Source organism: Macrotis lagotis, chromosome 6 (genome assembly GCF_037893015.1).
Source record: "Macrotis lagotis isolate mMagLag1 chromosome 6, bilby.v1.9.chrom.fasta, whole genome shotgun sequence".
NCBI classification, from domain to species: Eukaryota; Metazoa; Chordata; class Mammalia; order Peramelemorphia; family Peramelidae; genus Macrotis; species Macrotis lagotis.
This window is the reverse complement of record NC_133663.1, coordinates 2,193,839-2,216,223: the sequence shown is the minus strand read 5'-3', so window position 1 is coordinate 2,216,223 and position 22,385 is coordinate 2,193,839. Positions and strand designations below refer to the sequence as shown.

Sequence of the window (22,385 nt, the reverse complement as noted above, 5' to 3'; positions counted from 1 at the left end):
TTATAACTGGATTCGAGAAGACTTAATACTGTTAGTAAACTTTATGGTGATGTAGGGCATGCTTTGTACCATCTTTGTACCATCTTAGAATAATTGGTCCCATCCTAGGTTGATCGTCATTTCTACTAATGGTTCTGATCAAAGAGTAATGTTTCCTGTTACTGAAAAGGAAATTTTCCCATACCTGGCAGACATCCTAAAACACCATCTTTGAAAGGGACTTTTATGCTCTTTTTCTTCGCCACTTCTAGAGTTTATGTCATAGAGAATAACAAGCTAAGACCCAGCTTTACAACACTCGAGTTATTTTCAAGTTTAATGAACTTAATGCCATCAAACTTAGGACTGTATTGCTGGTAATTGCCATTCCCCTTGTGCCCAGAGACTTGGGGCACCTCCTCCCCCTCCTGGTCTCTGTAGGGCCCTTCTCTGCCCTTGCTTTTGAGCTGGGCAGGGGACACCAAACTGGACCCTGCTGGGCATTGCCTGAAGCTTCCTTCTTTCAACCAGATCCAGGACTCCTCTCTGTCTCAGCAGGCTCTTGCTGGGGCTTTCCCCTGGGTCTGGTAGGCCAACCCCTGAGCTTTTTTTGTCTTTGACTCTGGGGCCTTGATCTCCTTGCTGACTCTCTCTTGTTGCCTCAGAACCGATCCTTTCACCAGCCTTGGTCTGCTTGCTTCAGGGATTCTTCAGGATTGTAATTGTCATCCTGTACCAGTTCTGGGCAGCCCTGGGCTGGAGGGAAGGTCTTAGAGGTGATTCTTATTCTTTTTTTTTTTAAACCTGATGCATATTTAAGTTTTACTGGGTTATTTGGGCTCCTCTCCATCCTAACCATCACCATCTTTCTACAACGCAACAGTACATTTTACTAAGGAATTGATCTTCTAACTGGGAAATGTAAGAGAGCTTGTGGTTCATTGGAATGGCTCGACTTTTGGTTGGGTAAAGAGTACCCTTGATTTGGAGTCTTAATACTGCCATTCTTAGAGGTAGCTAGGGGGTGCAGGGAAAGGGGACTGGGCCTGAAGGCAGAAGGATAGAGTCCAGTGTGACCCTGGGCAAGCTGGATCATCTCAGGCTGCCTCAGCCTCCTCATCTGGAAAATGGGGGATAATCACTGCTGCTTCTCAAGAGTTGTGCGCTCCAAATGAGGTCAGAATTGTCAAGTGGTCAGCATTTTTCCTGGCACATTAGCAGGGGCTTCAGAGTGCTTGTTTCCTTCTGGCCTTATCACGACCGTCTCTCCTAGTGGTGCTTTCTTTGTTCCTCTGTGCTTGCTGCTGAGCCTAGAGGGAAGAGATTACAGCCCTGTCTTGACTGGCTCTTGTCTGGACCCTTGCTGCCATAGACCTGTCCTTTAGGCCCTGTCCTGCAGCCCTCAGGGTCCCTGTGCCTTAGACCCTCCCTTTCTCACCAAAGATTTGACTGAAAAAGGTGAGGTCCTCCCCTGTGAGCTCCAGTGCTGTTTTATTCCATATATCCTTATATGGTAGGGATTGTGCTGGTCACAAAGCATATAAACACTAAGAGTGAACTAATCACATCCTCGAGAAACCCCTTTTTTAAAATAGTATTTCATTTCTTCTTTTCTCCCTGCGTCCTTCCATCCCCTCCCTTCTTCCTAAAATGGTAAGTTTTTCATATAGGTTATATATGTTCAATCAAGCAAAACATATTTCCATATTAGTCATGTTGTGTAAAAAAGGAACTGGCCAAAAATAAAGAGAAATACACACACACACACGCACGCATGCACGTGCGCGCCTGTATTCAGACATCATCAGTTCTTTCTCTGGAGGTGAATAGTGTTTTCCTGAGTCCTTTGTCATTGTCTTGGATCCTTGTACTGCTGAGAAAAATTAAGTCATTCATAGCCTATCATCCCAAGGAGTTGCTGTTAGTGTATACACTGTTCTTACTTCATCTTACTGCAGTTCCTGTCTGTCTTTCTGGGCTTTTCTGGAATCTGCTCGTCACTTTTTATAAAAAAGTACTATTCCATCACATTGATAGATCATGGCTTCTTCAGCTAGGCCCCAAGTGATGGGCATGTCCTCAATTTCCTGTTCTTGGCCACCACAAAAAAGAGCTGCTATGAATAGTTTTTTCCCCCTTTTTATGATCACTTGGGGGTCCCATGGGGGTAGGTGCAGTTAAAATGCTCTTCAGAATGATTGGTTCAGACACTTAGCTTCTAATATACTTGAAGAAGTCTTCACCAAATTAAGAGAATGCATTCAAAGCAGTTCCATGCTGGTCATTTGGGAGAGAATTGGGCTTTCTGCAGAGGGCACGGCTTGACTAGGAGGTCAGATGGCCACTGAAAGGCCTTGAAATTGATTGCGAACCAGAGTGTGTGGAATGAAAATGGACTGTAGTGGACACAGATGAGGCCCGCTGCAAAATCGTTTAGCTGAGAAAGTGAGAGCTGTGGCAGTAGAAAGAAAAGGATGTATGAGAGAAATGTGGAGGTCGAAATGGCCAGATTTGGTGAAGGGCTCACAGTTTTTATCTAAGAGGCTTTGGCAGAACTGTTGAAATTCAACCAATTCAGCTGAGCTCTTGGCCTGCTCGTACCCTTGATGCTGCTGTCACCCACCAATGTCCCACTTCTGGAATCAAGAATTCTGAGCTCCCCTTATCGTACTCCTGTTCTTTGTTCTCATCATGATCTCTGATCCCTCCAGGGAATTCTTTCCCAGGTCGTCATCTCTCCTGTACAAGCCACTCTCTCCAGCCCATCTTGACCTCTTGTTGAACAAATGCAACTCCACACTGTCCTTTCTTGAATCTCTCACTCCTTTATCCTATTCCTGATTGCACCCAGGCAAGCCTCGGCTTTGGATGGCTCCCACCATTCATTGCCTTTGTTCCTCCATGCATGCTGCTGAATGAAGGAGAATATCATACAACTTGTTTTGACTGGGTCCACTCTACATTATGTTACATAGCCTTATGTGGGCCTTCATTGCTGTCCTCCTCCCCTCAGCCTTGGATCACTCCCACCATACATTCTTTTCATCCTGCACAAACATGTGTTGCTGAACAAAAGTGAAGAAAGCACGCAACCATTCTGACTGGGTCTACTCTGCATTTATGTTACCACCTTACCTGAGTCCTCACTGTTGGTGAGGCAGTCCTTTTAACCCTCCCTGAGATGGTGAGCTACTCAGGTGAGCCCTTCCACAACTCATCCCTCCTCAAACCTCCCATAGCCAGATTTGGGCTCCAGTCCTTTAGACCCTAGGCAGATAGTGGCATAAGGAGTCCATCTTCTGCAAAGACTACTGGAATATTAGAAAGCAACGTAAAGGAGAGTAGGACACAGGCCATATGCACAGGAAGCTACTGAAGTTACCAGTCAGTAGCTTAAAAAGTGCTTCAGATCATAGCAATGCGAGAATGCCTGCAGGCCAAGGGAAAGAGGCCCAAGAATGCCCTCTTGGAGCACTGGGGAATGGTTCCAATCTTAGTGGAGACCTGAAGCCACAGAGCTGCCCAGAATGCCTCTCCTTGCCTTCACTTCCCAGGCAACCAAAGAAAGGGGAATAATGACACTGAGGGATGAAAATCGTTTTAGAAACTTTTTATTCGTACCAAAAATCTGGACATCCAGGGAGTTCAAATCTTGCCATGTGCACTTCACTGTAATGGAGCATTTCATGTAAGAAATGTTGTAATAGTTTTTAAGAAACTTCGGATCCTGACCTGATAAGAAAGAGACCCAAAGGAGCAATTTGTATATGAACAACATGATAAAGAAAATCAACCTGGATAGACTTGAGAGCTCTGAACAGCATAACTGATTTGGAAGATGAAGCATGCCATGAACTTTCTGACAGAAGGGATGAACTCAGAATGCAGAACGAGTCACTCCTGTTACTGGATATGACAGATTAGGGGATTGCTTTCCTTGACTGTGCATATTTGTCATGATGGTGTTCTGTTCTTTTTTCTTTTTTTGATAAATATTGAGGAAAGGGGGAAAATGCTTATGAGAAATTAAAAGGAATTCCTGGTCTAACCAAAATAATATCAGTAAAAACGGAAAGCTATGATGAATATGAGATGTTAAGATGGAGATATTTCTGGGATACCCTCTTTGAAATATCCAAACGGCTGTTGGTAAATGAGACTTCAGTTCAGGGGACACACTAGTTGGGGGTGTAGACCTGGGGACCTGCAGCCTGGATATGGTGGTGAGCCTCGTGAGAGCTTGGGAGATTGCGGAGAGAGGATGCTGAAGGGGAAGAGAAGCGTTGGGGGATACCAGTGAGCACCAGCTCCCAAAGAGAGGGGAGACATGAGGGACAATAGTCCCTGAGGACAACAGGGTCGGCAGTGGCAGATGGTGTAGAAGCCTGAGGAAAATGAGCACTGTAAAGAAATCAGCAGCCTTGGCAATGAACAGATTTCAGGGTTGGAGGAGAGGAGGTAGAAGCAGTGAGTGTAGACAATTTTTCAAGAGTTTGGCAGTAAAGGGAAAGATATTTAGAGAATCCGGAGACAATAGAGTCCAGTGAAGGTTTTTTAAGGATGGGGAATTTGAAGTCAGTAGGAATGCAGCTAGCAGTTGGAGATGTGGGAATAGAGAACCAGGAGAGGAAGAAAAGAATGAATATGATTGAGGTTGCATTTTGCTGGAGTAACTGGAGGGAACAGGGTCAAATCCACATGTAGAGAAGTGGGCCTCTGCAAGGAGAAGAGAATGGAGTAAAGGAGGAGAGTGAGAGATGATGTAAAGGACTATGGAGATGGAGAGAGGAGGGAGCAAATCATCTATTTTCTCAGGGTCTTGGTCTTGTGGGTGGTGGGGAGAGCAAGGTGTGAAAGGTTTGAGGAGAGAAGAGAACATTTGGAATAGCTTTTTGGCAGAGTGCGATCAAGAATCAATTAGGAAGAAGTAAATGGATTGCTTTGCTGCATCAGGGGCCATTTGAAGTTGCCTATCTTTGACCAGCACAGTCATGAGACTTTTTCCACTTCTGTTAACAGCTGAGTGGTCTGAGCAGAGGATGCAGATGGTTGGGGGGGGGGGGAATATTCCAGGGCTAAGGTTCGGCACAAGATAAGCAGAGCTTATAAGAAGAAGGGGTATTCCGTTTGCTATCTAGAAGACCTTGATTAGAAAGAGAGGAAAGTGAAATTAGAGCAGGGCTAATAAATGAATGACCTGACAGATACTGATGGGTGCAGAGTGTCGAAGTTTAGATTAGTACCAGGACTAGTCTTTACCTCTCTTTTTTCTCCCCAGCGCTTAGCCTTTAATCCGTGCTTATGGAGTTGAAATACGTGAAGAAATATGGGCATAGAAGAGGGTTAAGCATCGGCAAAACTGGAAGGAGAATGTTGGTTAGGTAGAGGAAATTAGGTGGTGGGTAATTATTAGTTTTTTCAATTCGCATTTATTTTTTTCTTCCTTTCACCTTCAGTAGATTGTGTCCTGAATCATTCCTCATTTCTATCCCTCCTTCGCTATGCCTTTCGCCCATCTCCTTAAAAATCCTTGACCCTTTCTGTTGAGGGCCATACCTGCCTGGTCACCTAGTTTCCCAGAAGTCTTGGAACCTTCCTCAAATCCCACACATACATTCAGTTTCTAAATCTTGACAGCCTTCTTCTCCCTAGTCACAAGGCCACCATCCTGTTTTGGGCTGTGGTCATCTTTTGCCTGGACTGTTACAGTTCCATCCAATTGGTCTGCCTGCCGCCAGTTTTTTCCCTACATCCATTGTTCACTTCTGACCATGTAATTGACCCTTATTCTTTTATTTCTTCCATCCTGTTTAGAGTAAGAATGTCAAAATTGATAGGATTCAGGTCTAGGTGCTCATCTCCTCTGACCTCCTCTGAGGTCTTCTAGGATTTCACATTTAGTAGACCTTCAGCTGTGTGTAAAATTTTCAAGGTTCAGAAAATGGTGCCATTTGTGGCCCCCTTCTCTCTTTGGCATGATGCCGTTTTGCCAAGTTGGTCGTATTTGTCTTTGGCTTCCCAGCCGGGCATTGTTCCCTTGTGCATAATGGTAAATGGACTGGCCCTTGAAAAATGTAATTGTTGTTGGACCTTCAGTATCTTGCAGTCAGGTGCCTCCATATCCTGATGAGAGAATGGCTTGGATTTTAATGAGTAGGTGGGCCATTTGTTACTAATTTCTGAGTGCAGATGTTTCTTTATGCTATTGCTTAGGTTAAGTAGACAATAATAATCTCCTTTAGTAATCTGCTGTGTATATTTATTTTCATTCCCTCTCCTGTTTCTAGATATTCAAGAATTTTATGAAGTGACCTTACTGGATAACCCAAAATGTATTGATCATTCAAAACAGTCAGAACCAGTCCGGCCTGTGAATACATGGGAATTTTCCAGCCTTCCTAGTACTACTGTGACGACAGACACACCGCCCAGCAGCCTTAGCCCCAGTGTAGAGGTAAGATTTTTTAAGAGTGGGGTTTTGTTGATCCATTTAACCAGACTTCAGTTTGAAATTTTATTATAATAAATTGTTCCCCCAGATTGATTCATGTAAGAGCTGGATCATTTATATGTTTAGATTTTTCAAAGTAGGATTGTCTGTGCGCACATGTATGTGTATGTTGGTACCTGTTCTGAAACTTGATCTTGGAGCATTGTTTGGCTTTCTAAGAACTTTGGTGACTTGTCCAGAGTCACTGAGTCAGTATATGTCCAAGGCAAGACTTGAATCTGCCTCTTCATCTTCTGTGCATACTACTTTGTACTATAGAGAAGTATGTGGAATGGAACAATTTTTGGGAGAAGCTTCTACTCTTGTTTGCCTTGTCACAAACAATTTCTGGAGTCATATTAGGTTTTGGTATTTCGGGTCAGACATTTATTTAATTCATGCTGTGTTGTCAATATTGTATGTTCATTGCTTAGACATTCAGATGAAACCTATTCGGATATCTTCTTCCACCCCAGGACATCGACCTTTCTGGACTTTGTAGTTAACTTCCAGACTTGGTGGCATAATGGCTAGATGGATTCTGAGCCAGCCAGATCAGCTGTCTCTTCATTCTCTGTCTCCACTGCATCTTACATACCTGAGAAGGAGCCAGTGAATGAAGCTCCCAGAATGTCAGACTCCCAGTAGAAATGGGGGCTTCTAATAGAGACAGAAGGATCCCTTCAGGTTGCAGATGGACTTGTCTTTAAATTTGATAGTATTCTTGTTTCAATGTATTTTTATTTACTTTGTTAAATATTTCCTGGTTACATTTTCATCTAGCCACTCAGGTCACCGTGTTTGACTTCTGTGCTCTGGATAGAGGTGTTCTCTCTCTCTCTCTCTCTCTCTCTCTCTTTTTTTCTTGTGAGGCAGTGGGGTTAAATGATTTGCCCATGGTCACACAGCTAGGTAATTATTAATCATCCGAGCTCATGTTTGAACTCAGGTCCTCCTGACTCCAGGGCTGCTGCTCTCTTAAGACTAGAAGGGGTGGAACAGGTACTGACCCGTGCAAGTGGGAGGAATATTCTTTTTTTTTTTTTTTATTGAAATTTTATTTTATTTTATTTTTCCAGTTACACGCAATGGTGGTTTTTCAGTATTAATCCATTAGCAAATTCATGAATTCCGCATTTTTCGACTACCCTCCCTTCCCTCCCCTCCTCCCCATGGCAGTGAACAAGTCTGGTAAAAGTTGTACATGTCCACTTGTGTTTAACCTATTTACATATTAGTCTTGTGGCGAAAAAAGAATTAGAACTAAGGGGGGAAGAAAAAAAATCACGAAAAAGAAAGGAAAAACAAATAGTGCATTTTGTTCCGCTAAGTTTTTTTCTTTGGATGTGGCTGGAATCGTCTGTGGCAGGTCTCGGGTTGTCCTTGATCTCTGAACTGCTGAGAGGAGCAGTGTCCATCAGAGTTGGTCGTGTCACAGTTGTTCATGTGTACAATGGTGTCTTGCTTCTGCTCACTTCACTCAGCAGGAGTTTCCTTACCCTGGGGATGTTCCTCTTGGAATTAATGGGGCCAGATCCTGATGCTGGCCCTGTCTTTGTCCTTTTTTAATGTTACTTATAGTTTGTGTTTATTTATCTTTGTTTACATTTTCTCTAGTAGAGTGTAAGTTCCTTGAGAACAAGGTCCATTGTTATCCTTGTCCTTAAGTGTCTTTCTTGGTGTCTTACTATTTGTTATATTGAGATGAATGCTATAGAAGAGATTCATGTTGAAATTCTGCATTCAGTAAGCAATCTATAAATAATAATTTTGTTTTGCTTTTCACCTAATAGTATTTCTTTCCAATTATATGTAATGATAATTTTCAAATACATTTTTTGTAAGATTTGGAATTCTGCATTTTTCTCCCCCTCTCTCCCTTCTCCCTCCCAAGTCAGCAAGCAAGTCTGATATAGGTCATACACGCACAATCACGTTAAACACGTTTCCACATGTAGTCATGTTGTGAAAAAAGAAACCGCTCAAAAGGGGAAAATCACAAGAAAGAAAAAGCAAATAAAATGAAAATCTATGCTTCAGTCTGCATTCAGGTTGCCTAAATTCTTCCTCTGGATGTGGATGGCATTTTCCCTCCTGAGTCTTTCAGACTTGTCTTGGATCACCATGTTGCTGAGAAAGGCTAAGTCAGAGTTGCTCATCATGTGATGTTGCTGTTAATGTGTACAGTGTTCTTCCTCAGCATCGGGTCATGTCAGTCATTCTGGACCTTTCTGAAGCCTCTCTGCTCATCATTTCTTATAGAGTAGTAGCATTCCATTCCATTCATAGACCACAGTTTGTCAGCTGCTTCCCGACTGAGAGGCATCCCCAAATTTCTGGTTCTTTGCCACTACAGAAAGAGCTACAGGTGGTATCTTTTTTCCTTTTTTAATGATTTCTTTGGGATACAGACCCAGGAATGGTATTACTGAATTCTAGGGGTATGCATAGTTTTCTAGCCTCTCCAGAATGGAATGCCTCCATCAGCATGTGCAGTGTCCCATTTATCATTTTTCTTTTCTGTCACATTAACCAATTTGATAGGTGTGAAGTGGTACCTCAGAGTTGTTTTAAATTGCATCTCTCGAATCTGCCTTAGGGACAGCTAGGTGGTACGGTGGATAGAGTAACAGCCTTGGAGTCAGGAGGACCTGAGTTCAAATGTGACCTCAGACACTTAATACTTAATTAGTGTGTGACCTTGGGCAAGTCACTTAACCCCCCCATTGCCTTGCCAAAAAACCCCCAAACAAACCCAATAGTGATTTAAAACATTTTTATAGGCCTATAGATAGCTTTAAGTTTTTCATCTGAAAACTGTCTGTTCATATTCTTTGACCATTTTATCAACTGAGGAATGATTTCCATTCTTATAAATTTGATTTTAGTTTAGACATGAGACCTCTCAGAAATACTGACGGTAAAAATTTTTCCCATCTTTCTTCTTTCCTTCTAATCTTGACTGAATTGGTTTTGTTTGTACAAAGTCTTTTTATTTTAATGTATTCAAAATTGCCCATTTTGTTTTTCATAATGTTCTCTTATCTTTTTTCTTCCCTTCTCCATAGATCTGACAGAGAAAATTCCTTGGTCTCCCAATTGGCTTATGGTATCATCCTTTCTGTCTAAATCATGTATCCATTTTGACCTAATTTTGGTATAGGGTGGGAGATGGGGGGGGTCTTTGCTTAGTTTCTGCCAGACTACCTTTCATTTTTCCCAGCAGTTTTTGTTTAGGGAGTGAGTTCTTATCCCGGAGTCAGAGTCTTTGTGTTTATCAAACAGTAGAGATTGCCACAGCCACATACTACTGTTTCTTGTGTACCTGAGGTCCTGCATGGATCCACCTTCTATTTCTTAGCCAGCTCCAAATAGTATTGAATAATTGCCACTTTATAATAGAGTTCGAGAGCTTGGTCGAGCTTGGTCACCCTTCTTGCCTTTTTTCCCCCCATTAATTCCCTTTATATTCTTGACCTTTTGTTTTTTCAGATGAATTTTGTTGTTACTTTTTCTAGTTCTATCAAATAACTTTTTTGGAAGCTTGATTGGTTTGACACTGAATCAGTAAATTAATTGAGGTAGAATTGTCATTTTTTAGGTATTAGCTCACTCTCCCCATGAACTGCTGATTCCTTTCCGGTTATTTAGCTCTGACTTTACTCTGGGTGTTTTTCATGCTGGGGTTCTGGGACTGGCAGGAAGCCTCCTGGCTGGTCAGGCTGCTTGGGCCGGCTTACACAGACTCTGCTGGTGCTGACCTGTGCTCCCCAGATCTTTCCTGAAGTCCTTCTGAATCTAGAATCCATTTGGAGGTGTGATTTCATGTCGTTTGTGGAGGGAGCTGGGGAGAGCTCCTGCAACTCCCTGGCTGCTGTCTCCCCATCTGGCCTCAGCTTGTGCCCCATCAGTGGTGGTGAGCTATTGTTATTATTGTCTTATCCCAGCTTCTCACCTAGTGTCACCAATGGCAGAGGGGAAAGCTGAAAGGAGGGTTCTGAACGAAATGGTAGGGAAAAGAGAGCTCCTTATGGACTTGTTGAAATGGAGGTGCTTTGGCTCAGAGATCCCAAAATCATACAGTTTGAGAATTGGGGAGCCTGCCCAGCCGCCCTCCTGCTGGGGGGGGCCTCCTGATGTCTCAGCCGTCCACCTCCCTCTGGGTGGACAGGTGGTCAGGGTCCTGATGCTGAGGCTATGCAGACCTGGGGAGGTGAACAGAATAATGGCATCTCTTTTCTGCCTGACAGTCCGTCATCAGATCATCAGGGATCAAGCCCTCCCCCCGACCCTCCCTGGCCTTCACCAGGTAGTTGCTGTCCCACTTCTATCATGGCACCTGGAACTGGACACAGGCCTTCAGGTGGCCCACTGAATCACCAGATCTTTTTCAGAACAGTTACTATCTAAACACTCCTTTTCCTTCTTAGGAAGTTTGTGGTGGAGTTTGTACCCAAGTTCAGGATTGGCATTTTATCTCTTCAGTACTGTGCTTTTGGAAAGAAGGAATCAGACATTTTTAAAAGATCTCCTATATCCCATCTCCCTTGATAAATTCCATTTCTTTGGATCCTTCCAACAAGATGGGTGCTACTGAGGAAACTGAGGCAGACATCACTCAGCTTGAAAGTGTCTGAGACCAGGTTTGAACTGAGGTATTCTTGCTGCCCCAGAGGAGACCAGACCATCTCCAGGTTTCTCTAGTTAAGTTTTAAAGAATACAACTCTATTTTAGGGGAGTGACATTTTGTTTGATTCGTTATGACTCAGCAGGATCAGTGGATAGACTGACCTTCATAATACCATGACTAAGGCCTGGAAATTTCATGATTGCCTCACTGTAAGGTTAATATCCCAGTTGAGGGTTTTTTATACTAGAAAGTGAAAAGAAAAGCTGTTCTAAATGTCAGATTCCAAAGTACAGAAGAAAGGGATGAGTATTCTTTTCTTTCACGGTGGTTTTTTCCAACCTACTCTTATGCCATTTTCCCAAATGGCAAGGAGATGCTAAGCAGAGGTTTTAGAGTTGCTAAGTTGAGCTAAAAATGGTTGACTCTCATGGTACTGTGACATTGAAGAAATGAGTATGACTGTCTCAATTTAATTTCCCTGTCAAGAAAACAATATTTCTTAGGGACTTTGTGACATTAACCTTATAATTTTTAAGATTCTGCACACAAAAAAAATTTGTGTCAAAATTGTTTTTGACAGCTGATTGGTTAAAGCATACCTTAAAGTTAGTTCTAGAGGAACAGAACCAAGATGTAAAGAAAGGCAGGGACTTGCCTGAGTCCTCCCCCAAATTTAAAGGAAATCAGGGGCATCCAGCCTTTTAGCTTATCTGGGCCACATCACCCCATGAAAACCTGTCAGGGACCATGTAGAATTTATAACTCCAGTGGAACTCCTAATGCCAATGAGGATAGTAACAAAATATAATAATGCTGCACAAATGTGGTTTGAGGACCATGTGTAACCTGTAGGTTGGACATACTTACTTTAAATAATGTCCCAAAACAAATTCCCAAGCGACAGTGCCCACAAAAAAATGGGGTGAAATAATTTTCCAACCCAAGATCACTTAGAAGGTCAGCAGGAAAAGTCTGTTGGACTAGGGTGAGAGAGGAGAGCAGTCTAGCATAGACTGGGTCCTAGCCAACTAGGAGCAGCTGCTTCCAGAGCTCTGTGCCCACAGACAGTGAGGGGGTCAAAGTGCTGGTTAGAAGGAGAGCTGGTTAGATAGGGTCTCTTTGCTGACTCCGAGGGAGGATTCTTTAGGCTTTGGCCATACACCGGTCCAGTCTGTGGTCCCGGGTTTCAGTCCCAGGGTAGGAGGAGCAGTAGCACCCCAGGGCTTGGGGATGCAGTGGGGTGGGGACTCTTCTCACAGTTCCAGGGCAGAAAAGAGCACTGGTCAGGAAAATAATTAACACCTCCCTTGAGATCATACCACCTTCAAAGAACTGAAAACCTGAAGATCCCTGGAGGTGCCTCAAAACAGCTGTACAACCGCCCTGAAGCTTGGGACAGTGTGCCCTCCACCCTAGAAGCAGAGCCCCATTATTGCAAAGACTTCAAAGTCAAGAAATGGGCTGGAAAAATGAGCACCCAGCTGAAAGAATTGTGCCTATTAGTTACTCTGATAACCAAAAAGATCAAACAGAAACTCAGAAGAAGAGAATACCACAATCAAAACTCCTGCATCCATAACTTGCAGGAAAAAGATGAATTGTTTTAGGTCATGGAAGAGGTCAAAAAGAATTTTAAAAATCAAAGAGGGGAAGAGAAATGAGAGTGATTCAGGAGAGTCATGAAAAAAAGAGTTAACATCTTGGTAAAGGAGACACCTTAAAAACAGACTGGACCAAATGGTGAAAGAGGTATTTAAAAAGGAGGGGGGGGGGAGAATGCCTTGAAAAGCCTAATTTGCCAAATTGAAGAGGATACCTAAAGTTATAAAGTTACTTCTAAGTGACTGCCAAGTTCATACTGTGTTGACCCCCCTCCTTTTCACTGGGCAGCTTGAGGAGGAGCCCTTGCGCTAGTGACTGGCAGGACCTGAGTTTGAATCCTACATCTTCAGACTTTCTTTATCTGAGGGCTTAATAAATATTTATTGAATTGAATTGAATTTTTTTGACAGTGGGTAAGTTACTTAGCCACTCCTGTCCCAGCTGTACTCTGTACGCTGTCCCTTCGTGGTCTGGGTCATCAGCTCCCAGGGACTCGGCTCTCCTCTGAGTGTCCTCACCTCTCCCATGCTCCACCAACCGCCTCTTAGTTGTCTTGAGCCACATTTACTATCGGCATCTCCAGTTTGAGACATCCGTCTGGAACTCCTCGGTTGGCTTTCTCTCCAGACTCCTCCTCATTCCCAGCAGTCACCTCCTAAGTCACCCGGCCTCCTCCCCTCTTCAGGGCCCCCCTGAGGTGGTCTCATCCTTGGCATCCCTTCTCTGGGTGATTGCTCTTCAGTTGTCTGAGGTTTTTCCCAAGGTGCAGCTGTGACCCCATTGGACATCTTCTCTTTGACTTGTGGATTCTCTTTTGCTTGCTCAGCCCTCCCTCACCTGGGGTCTCCCTAGCCTTCCAGCCTCCCTAGACATCTCCCAAGCTTTTGGGTGCTTCCTACCTGCTCCTCACTGTCTGTGGCTTCATGTTAACTCTGGTTGCTGTCCAGAATGTGCCCCTAAGAGCCCCCTTTGCTCTGCTTCTCGTCCCTTGGCCCTTTCCTGCCTCTCTCAGCGCTGCCTCTGGGAAGCAGTGGCCTTCCTTCTGGTTCCTTCAGGAGCTCCCATGTCCCTTCTCACCCTGACTAGGTCACCTTCTTGCTGTCTGCTCACCTGCTCCAGCGTCTGCTGGTTCCCGCCATGAATTCTAGCCTTTGTTTGACATCTCCCCACCCCCCTGAAGATCTGTCGAGTTTTGGGGCTTTTCCTAGCCTCATTCTGGGGACTCTCCTCTTCTCTGACTACAGGCACTTGACTGAGGGGCTCAATCAGCACCTCTGTCAGTGATTACTGAGTGTACTTGGCAAGCCCATCTCATCCCCAGCCTCTGGCTGGGCAGCTCCAATGGCTGTGCCACCACTAGCTCCTCCTTCTCCCTCCTCTACTCGGGTTCACTCTGCCTCATCTCTCGTCCCTTCCCTTCTCAGTCCTTGTGTCCAGTCTCCCTTGTCCAGGCCCTTAACGTCGCCTTTGGGGGCTGGTGAGGAGCTCTCCGAGAGATCTCCTTGCTGCCTCCTGCCTGGCTGCTAGAGTGGTCTCCTAAAGACTTGAACTCATAAAGGCCTCCTGGTCATCCTAGTCGAGTGCGTCCTTCTCGGTCATTACTATCACTCTGTGTTCGCATCACAGTGACCTGTTTGCTGTTGTCCATCCACCATGTCTTAGCTCTGGCTTTTTCACTTTTGGACGGCTGTTTTCTTTGATCCTGGAACGTTCTCCTTCTTTAACCCTATCTCTCTTTCTAGAACCTCTCCTGCTAGAATCCCTGTCTCTCCTTCAAGAAAATCATCTTGATCCCCTAGCCCCTATCTGAACCTGCTTCTGCATGTGCTTCTACATTCTAAATCTGTGGGAACCCCCGCCAGGTGAATGTGTGGACCATTTGTGACTGACTTCAGGATCTCAGTCTGGGGTTTTCTTGGATCCTGGAGGGGTTTTCCATTTCCTACTCCTGCTCTCAATTTTTAAGTGACTTGTCCAAGGTCATACAGCTAAGAAATGTCTGAGGTGGGCTTTCTGTGCTACTGGCTCCTCTCTCTATATATATCCATACCTAGGTAGAGTGGTATGGCTATGTACTTATGTCCCAGAATTGAACTCAGAGGGGAGTCTATGGGATTGCCTTTGGAAACAAGGCCAGAAAAGGAAGGAAGGCAACCGAGAATCTGACTTCAGACCCACCAGAAAGAGGAGGGGGGTTGGTTCTCTGGAATGATTTCCGATTGATTCTAGAGAATGAATTTATGGGAGAAGGTGGGAAAAGCCTCTGCTTTCTCATCTTCTGGAGCCTTGGGGTTGGCATCCAAACCTCAGCTTCTTCCCCTTGCACTTTTTATAAATCAAGTCAGAAGAACGACAGGGAGATGACCAGGCATCTCATGGTGTGTTGGTTTTTGCTTTTGGACTGTGAAGACCTTTAGCTTAGGCCTCTCCAAGGAGATCTTCTGTTTAGTTGCAGCTTTGGTATCTTCTGGTTTCCTTTGTGACTGGGACGGATAGAGAGGATCCAGCTCTTCCAGAACAAATCCTTGGCAGGGATCTTCAGCTTCTCTGATACCACTCTCCAAGGATGAAAGTGGTTCTTGGATCCCATGGTCACAGCTGATCAGGAGGGGACCTCAGGAGGCAAAGGAGATTAGGCTGGCCCCAGGAAAGCAGCTAATATGTGCCCAGAAAGGTGAAACCTACCAAGCCTCACTAGCTTGGCAGAATGCAGATCAAGCTGGTGCACACATTGACAAAATGCCTCAGATACAGAGAAAGGCAACAAAGGGGGCTTACCTATAGCCACCAACATCTGATAACTTGGAGATAATCACAGGGTGAAAGGCTGCTGGCTGAAATGGGATTTTAGCTTGGACACAGAAGTCAGGGAACCCGAGAATAGTGGGGTGCCGCCAGAGGATGCTTGGGATTGGAAGATGGAGCAGAGCATTTTGTGTGAGGAAGCATCCAGGAGATGGGGGAGGCAGTCTCTTTTTTTAGGAAGAGAAGTAAGTTAGAACAAGAATGGAAAGGTGTTAGATTGAAGGTAATAGGAGCTTTTTGAATGGGTGGTGACCTGGTCAGACAATCTTGGAAGGGTTTGGAAACTAGAAGGAAAAACCAAGCTGGGCCAGACCCAGGACCTTCCGATTCTATTGGACTATACTCTTATTCCCCAGCAAGTGAGAACCTAAGACGGCCTCACTTGAGACTTGCTGTGCTTGATCAGTATAGCCAAGTGGCTGGAAGCTCTGGTAGACTGGTGCTGGGGGCCCTTGGTGGGCAGCTGCCATGGGCCCTCGGTGGGCCGTCTGGAGGGAAGAAGGGGAAGTCAAGGAATGGAAACTGCCAAGTCAGGGGAGGTCCAGGCTCTCTGGCTTTGGCTCCACCCCAGGTGAAAGGGACAGGACACTAAAGGTGGTCAGTCATCTCCTGGTTTAAAAGCTGGTATTTTGGTGTAGGAAGAGCACACTGCTTGTAGCCAACTCTTTAGGGAATTTCATTTATTCTTAGATTCTCTTACAAGGAAATGTAATAACCCTTTCATTAGTAGACTTCAGGGACATAAGAGAAATTACACCAATTCATTATAGAAAAGAAACTGTCTCCTTTTAAACTGGAGTTGCCTCATCCTCAGGGTGCCCTCCCCTCCAGAGTCCCACGTGGAACATTCCATGTCTTACTGCCGGCGAAAGGCAGGGATTTTGTGAGCAGTGGGGTCTGAGATGGTTTCATGGCAGAAATGTTTGGTGGCGCTCGTTGCCTTTTATCTTGAGGTGCTTGGATTTGCTGGAAGCCCAGGCTGCTGGAAGCCAGGCCCAGCTGCTACTTGAGCTCTCCTCCTCCTCCTTGGCCCGCTTTCCCTCCAAGCATTTCACCCAATGCCTCCCTTTCCCCGCTGGGTCCTGAGCCATCCTGAGAGAAGAGGGCTTCATGAACCAGGCGTGGCAGCGGCGGTGGCAGCACTGGTGCTCAGCAGCTCGGGTATCCACTCGGGCTTCTTCCACGAGCTGCTGGACTGGGATGATTTTAAACTATTTCGCTACAGATAAAACAAGTGAACAGTAAAGGAGGTCTGAGGGCCCTTGTTCCTTTGGATTTCTTCTGAAATTTTCAGAAACTGTCATTCCCTTTTGGGCTACTTAGAGCTCCCCTTTCCTCCTGTGACAGTTGTCCAGCTCCTTACTCTCTAGGGGAGGGAGAGAAGTAAGCAAAGAATGCCCCGGAATTGCCTTCAAGCCCCCCTTTCAATCTGCTTCTTTAATGACTGAGGTAGCAGAATGGATTGTCTGTGCATCCTGACCACCAAGGTAAGCCAGGTGCCTGCTGGGGGGTGGGGTGGGGGGGTGGCTTTTGTTCCATTTTTTAGTTTAGAAATGAGTTGTGAGCAAACTACTCCAGTGTATTTTTTTTTTTTTTTGAGCCCAGTTTCTTATGTCTAGTTTGAATCCTCTGCTAGGGCTAAAGGGATTTTCTTTTGCTAGTTACTGAAAATAAAGCTGATGTAGGAAAACAGAGGAAATGAATTTCCCTTGACTCGGAAAGGGAGCTTTCTTTGTCTCAAGAAGAATCCCTACCTTTGTACTTTCTCCTTTTACATTTAAATTCCCTGTTGGCCTTTAGCTAGTGACTTTTATATGAAAAGAATATCATGTAATTTTATAGTGAGTATTCTTCCCCCACAAAATGAGTACTTCAGGAAGCATTAAACAAGTGATGTCTTTGTGGTCTTCAAAGTTTTCATTTAAAACCCATATCAACAAAGAAGATAAAAAATACAGAGGTAAAAATCAGTGAGGGTAGACTGTCTAGACTGAATTAAAAAATGGCTAGATTTGTACCCCTCCCCACTTCACCACATCTCTTACCCACTCATCATGATTTCCTTTTAAATTGATCTCTTCAGGAAGAGATAGTTGAATTATTGAATAGCTTCCATGTTGATCTGCTGGAAGACTGGTTCAAATTCTCATGGTTTTGGTTAATGGATCCTTTTGTGACAACTACAATAGGATGTTTTGTGGCTGTCTGTTTGCCTCTCTTGCCACCTCCCTGGCCTTCCTACTGTCCCCAAGTCCTTTCTGAGTCACATTCTGTTTGCTTAGGCTCAAAGCAAACCCCTAAGCTTTCTGTGGGGACTTGGGCAGCCGGTGTTCCAGTTTCCAAGGTCAGGGGGCTTTTGCTGCATCAGTTCACTCTGGGTGCTGAGACTTGTATCCCAGGACTCTTTCTTTACTGTTGTTTTAGCATTTAGGGTGAGACAGCATTGTAGGTAAGCATGGGGGGAAGTTCTTTTTAATATTTAATCCACGAAGGAAAAAAGTGAATTACAAAGTGATTCCCCCCACCCCCTGAACACTCTTTTAAGGGCTATTTTTAAAAAACAGTGTGAAAATATTAGTGTATTTTGCAATTGTGGAATGGTGGCAGTTACTTTCAGTTGTTGTGACAGAGGGACCCCAGCCAAGGCCCAGCTCACTTAGTGCTCACAATAGGCTTTTTGAACTCTTAGAGATGTCACCTCCTTCTGGTCACACCCTCCCTGGGACTTCTTGTGCCCCTAGAGGAATGCCCTATGCCTGGGATTTATTCTGGAGCCTTTGTTCTTCCAGGCTTTGCCTCTAAGAGTAGAGGCAGGTGTAGTCTTTTTTAAAAAAAAATCCCATTTTGTTTTTTCTATTTAAAAGCTCACTAATTTGGTTCCTTTTCTTTACAACTAAACAACTAAGAAGATCATCACTTCTTCTTTTCTCCCCCCCCCCCCACACATTGATGTATGAATTCATTTGCTATCTTCAAGCTAATAAAAACATGTTATATAACAATTAAAGTAAAAATAGCTAAATGTAGGCTGGAAATGAGGAAGCTATACAAGCTATATTCACGTCTAAAAGAATTGAAAGCATTTGTTTTAGGCAACCGTGTCATAATGAAAACTTTGGTTTTATAATGTGAAAAAGTGCAATTGAGATTGGTGTGAAGCTTTAAAATGCCAGTCTGGGGTTCAAGGGCTGGGAGATGATCCTCTGTGACCTCATCCCCCCAGACCTGGCCACCTAGCTGGAGGCCCTCTTGCCAAGATGAACTGGGACAGAGGGAAGGTGGCAATGGTTTGCTAGTGAAGCCTTCCAGAAAGCCTTGAGTTCTTGCTTACGAGATTGAATGAACAAAAGCTCACTTCTGATGAGCTGTCAAGGCAGCCCCCACCTGGAGGAGGAGGAGGAGGAGGAGGAGTACTGGATTGTGGGTCACCGCTCAGTTTTGTTTTGTTTTTTTAAGGTGTTTGGCAAGGCAATGGGGTTGACTTGTCCAGAGTTACACAGCTAGGTAATTATTGAGTGTCTGAGGTCAGATTTGAACTCTAGTCCTCCTGACTCCAGGGTCCGTGAACTCTCTATGCACTGTGCCACTAGTGCTTCTCTGCTCACGAAGGCATCTTTCTGATGGGATGCCACCATTAACAAGTGGCATCTCAATGTGCTTATGTGGTTGTATGATGGTTGCAGCCCTTGGCTGAACAAGACTCCTCTCTGAAAGCTGTCAACCTGGTTCTGTTGCCGAGCCTCCAGTGCTCAAAACTTAAAAGAGTTGATGACGTTTTTGTGAGGGCCTCAGTTTGCTGCTCTTCAGTTCCACCGATTTCTTCCCTGCAACCAAGCAAAGATCCTGGAAGGTCCCTAGCATGACCCTCCTTAGCTAGGTCATCTTCCCTTCTTTGGCACAACATTTCTTTTTTCTTCAGTTAAGTCCTTATTTGGCAGTCATTTGCCCAGTCTCAGCCTCATCTGTCCTTTCCAAAATGTTCCCCTCCAGAAGCAAAAGAGCTTCATGGCTTGCTGGTCTATACTCTGGTCAGCCCCATCCCTCGGAGGGCTTCTCCTGATGCCCTGTCTCCTGACTCTCCACCTGCAAAGGTCACTTTTGAACCAGTGTTAGCTTGGCTGTACACTTACAATTGTTGCTATTAAATTTCATCCTTTTAGATGAACAACTTAATGATCTAGCCTGCCAAGTTCTTTTGAAGCCCGATTGTCCCTGCCTCGAGGAGATTCCCTGACCCCTGGCCCACTTCTCTAGGCAGTGCCTTTCCATCTTGGAGTACAAGCATGGGTCACTAGGGGCCAGCAGGAAAAACTTGATCACATGGTGCCTAGCACCTTCCACCAATCTGCTAGTTTGGTGTGACTTACTCTTCATTGCTCCATGCCGGCTTTGGGGTCTTATTGATGGCCAAGTCTGGGTTTTGGTCTGAGCAAGTCAACTACTGCCAGCTGGGAAACTACTGGTACAGAGCCAGAACTTCACTCTCTGTGGGCTTCTGACTGGGTGAGAAGCTGGAGGGAGCTCTGCTGCCTCCTGGGTCTGTGACCTGGAAATGGGGAGTGGGGGGGACAAAACTGCCAGAAGTGACCCCTGATCTCTTATGGTGACCTGTGTATGGGGCTGGGTTTGGTTCTTGGCTTTTCTGGGTCTTGGTATACTCTGATTCAGACCCTTCCTGGTGCCGAACCCCCCTGTTCACATTTCTCCTTTCCATTAGTGATGTCAGCAGACAGTCACAACTTCATGAGACTTAGGGAAAAGCAGGTTATTACAAGAGAAATGAATGTGCCTGTGAGACAGAAGGGACTGCATTTATGACAGCTCAACCAAAGGAGGAGGAGAAAAGAGGGAAGGGGCTGGTCTGGGAGGGGGAAGGTGGGAAAACCCCTCCCGAAAGGGAGGAGTAAAGCAGTGGCAAAAGTTTCGAAGAAAATCCTGGTAGTTTCATCTTTTTTCTCTCCTGGATATGGTATATTTGGAGACAGAATGGGGGTGGGGGCAGCAGGAGAATTGGCTTTTTTGTCAGAAGACAGATTTGTTCCCTGGGGAAGCTCTTTTTCATCACCTCAGCTGTAAGATAGGCATCAAACCTGCTTCAGCAGACTTAGGAGGAGAGGATCACATACATGGAACATCCAAAACCTCCCTCTTTTTTATTTTGTCTGTGCTACGATTATATCTGTAAATTGTGTAGCTTTTAGAACATGCAACACACACACAAACAACACACATTCTTATCACTTTTAAGTTCACAAAGCAAAAGTCCTGAGGAAATATCAGAAATGTTTTTGGTAATTCCATCATTTCACCTTGAAAAATAAGCAAAGAATTTAAGTTAATCATTGAGGATTCTGAGAATGCCTGAATCTAGTCTAGAGGATGCGAAGTTATCCAGAGAGAGTTAAAGCTCAGCTTCAGAATTTGTGCTGTGAGGGATCCACGCTCTGAACAAATGGGGCAATTGTGAAAAGCAGGGGAAGCTGCATCCTGCATTGCCCAGAGGCCTGGATCAGGCATTAGACCTTTGTAAAAAATCCTGGCTATGAAATGAGGGCTTTGTGATCCTGGTCACCTCTCAGCTTCTAAGCTTTTCTGATTGGACTATTTCCATTAAATTTTTTCCATGGAAAATCTTAGTGGATTGGTGCAGGAAAGGTGGAAATCTGCAATGAGCAGAGGAATTGATCATCCAGCTCGCCTTCAATGGCAGACCCGTCACTAAATAGTCCACAGTGAGGTCACCAGCCTTATACATGTCCTGTGGGTCAGCCCTGTGCTCATTGCCGGAGAGAAAAGACAGGCCAAAGGGAGTCAGTGCCCATTCTGAGGAGCTCCTAGTCTGCAAACTGTTATATCCAAGCAGTTTATATCCGGAAGAAACTGCCAGAATGAAGGGGGAACCTTGGAAAGTACTTCTTGGAGGGAGGGACATTGTGGCTAGGACTTGGAGGAAATCAGCCAGGGAAACATTCCAGAAAGTGATTGTTAGAGAAGAAGGAATTAATTGGCAAATTCTTGATCCAGGGCCTGGACCAAAGTGTAAAGAAGGCAGCCAGCTAGGTTTGGATGTGATCCTGGGTCAGGTTTTTTTTATTCCCTCTTGCATTTTAAGAGCCCTTTTTTTTTTTATTTTAAGGATTTTATTTATTTTGAGTTTTACAATTTTCCCCCCAATTTTACTTCCCTCCTCCCACCCCCAGCCCCGACAGAAGGCAGTTTGCCAGTCTTTCCATTGTTTCCATGGTTTACATTGATCCAAATTGAATGTGATGAGAGAGAAATCTTATCCTTAAGGAAGAAACATAAAGTATAAGAGATAACAAGATCGGACAATACGATATGGTTTTTTTCCCCTTAAGTTAAAGATAATAGTCCTTGGTCTTTGTTCAAACTCCACAGTTCTTTCTCTGGACACAGATGGTATTCTCCATTGCAGACAGCCCCAAATTGTCCCTGAGTGTTGCACTGATGGAATGAGCGAGTCCATCAAGGTTGATCATAGCTCCATGTTGCTGTTCCAGGTGTTTTTCTGGTTCTGGAGCCCTATTGTTTTTTGTTTTTAGAGAGAGATTTTATTTATTTTGAGTTTTACAATTCCCCCCATTCTTTCTTCCCTCCTCCCACCCCCTTCAGAAGGCATTCTATTAGTCTTTACTTTGGTTTCATGTTATACATTGATCTCAGTTGAATGTGATGAGAGGGAAATCATATCCTTAAGGAAGAAAAATAAAGTATGAACTAGTAAAATAAGATAATGATTTTTTTTTCTAATTTGAAAGGAGTAGTCTTTAGTCTTTGTTCAAACTCCACAGTTCTTTCTCTGGATACAGATAATATCTCCATTGTAGACAGCCCAAAATTGTCCCTGGTTGTTGCAC

At 44.5% G+C, this 22,385-nt stretch overlaps 1 protein-coding gene across 11 annotated transcripts in view; it reads left to right on the top strand.

The window, feature by feature from the left end:
- Nucleotides 1-22,385, top strand: part of DLG1 (discs large MAGUK scaffold protein 1) — a 193,969-nt gene that overhangs the window by 7,981 nt on the left and 163,603 nt on the right. For all 11 annotated transcript variants that reach the window (XM_074190569.1, XM_074190567.1, XM_074190575.1 and 8 more), the window contains exon 3: nucleotides 6,267-6,433. In XM_074190569.1, coding sequence (XP_074046670.1) covers nucleotides 6,267-6,433 — 167 coding nt within the window. The remainder of the gene's footprint in view (nucleotides 1-6,266; nucleotides 6,434-22,385) is intronic.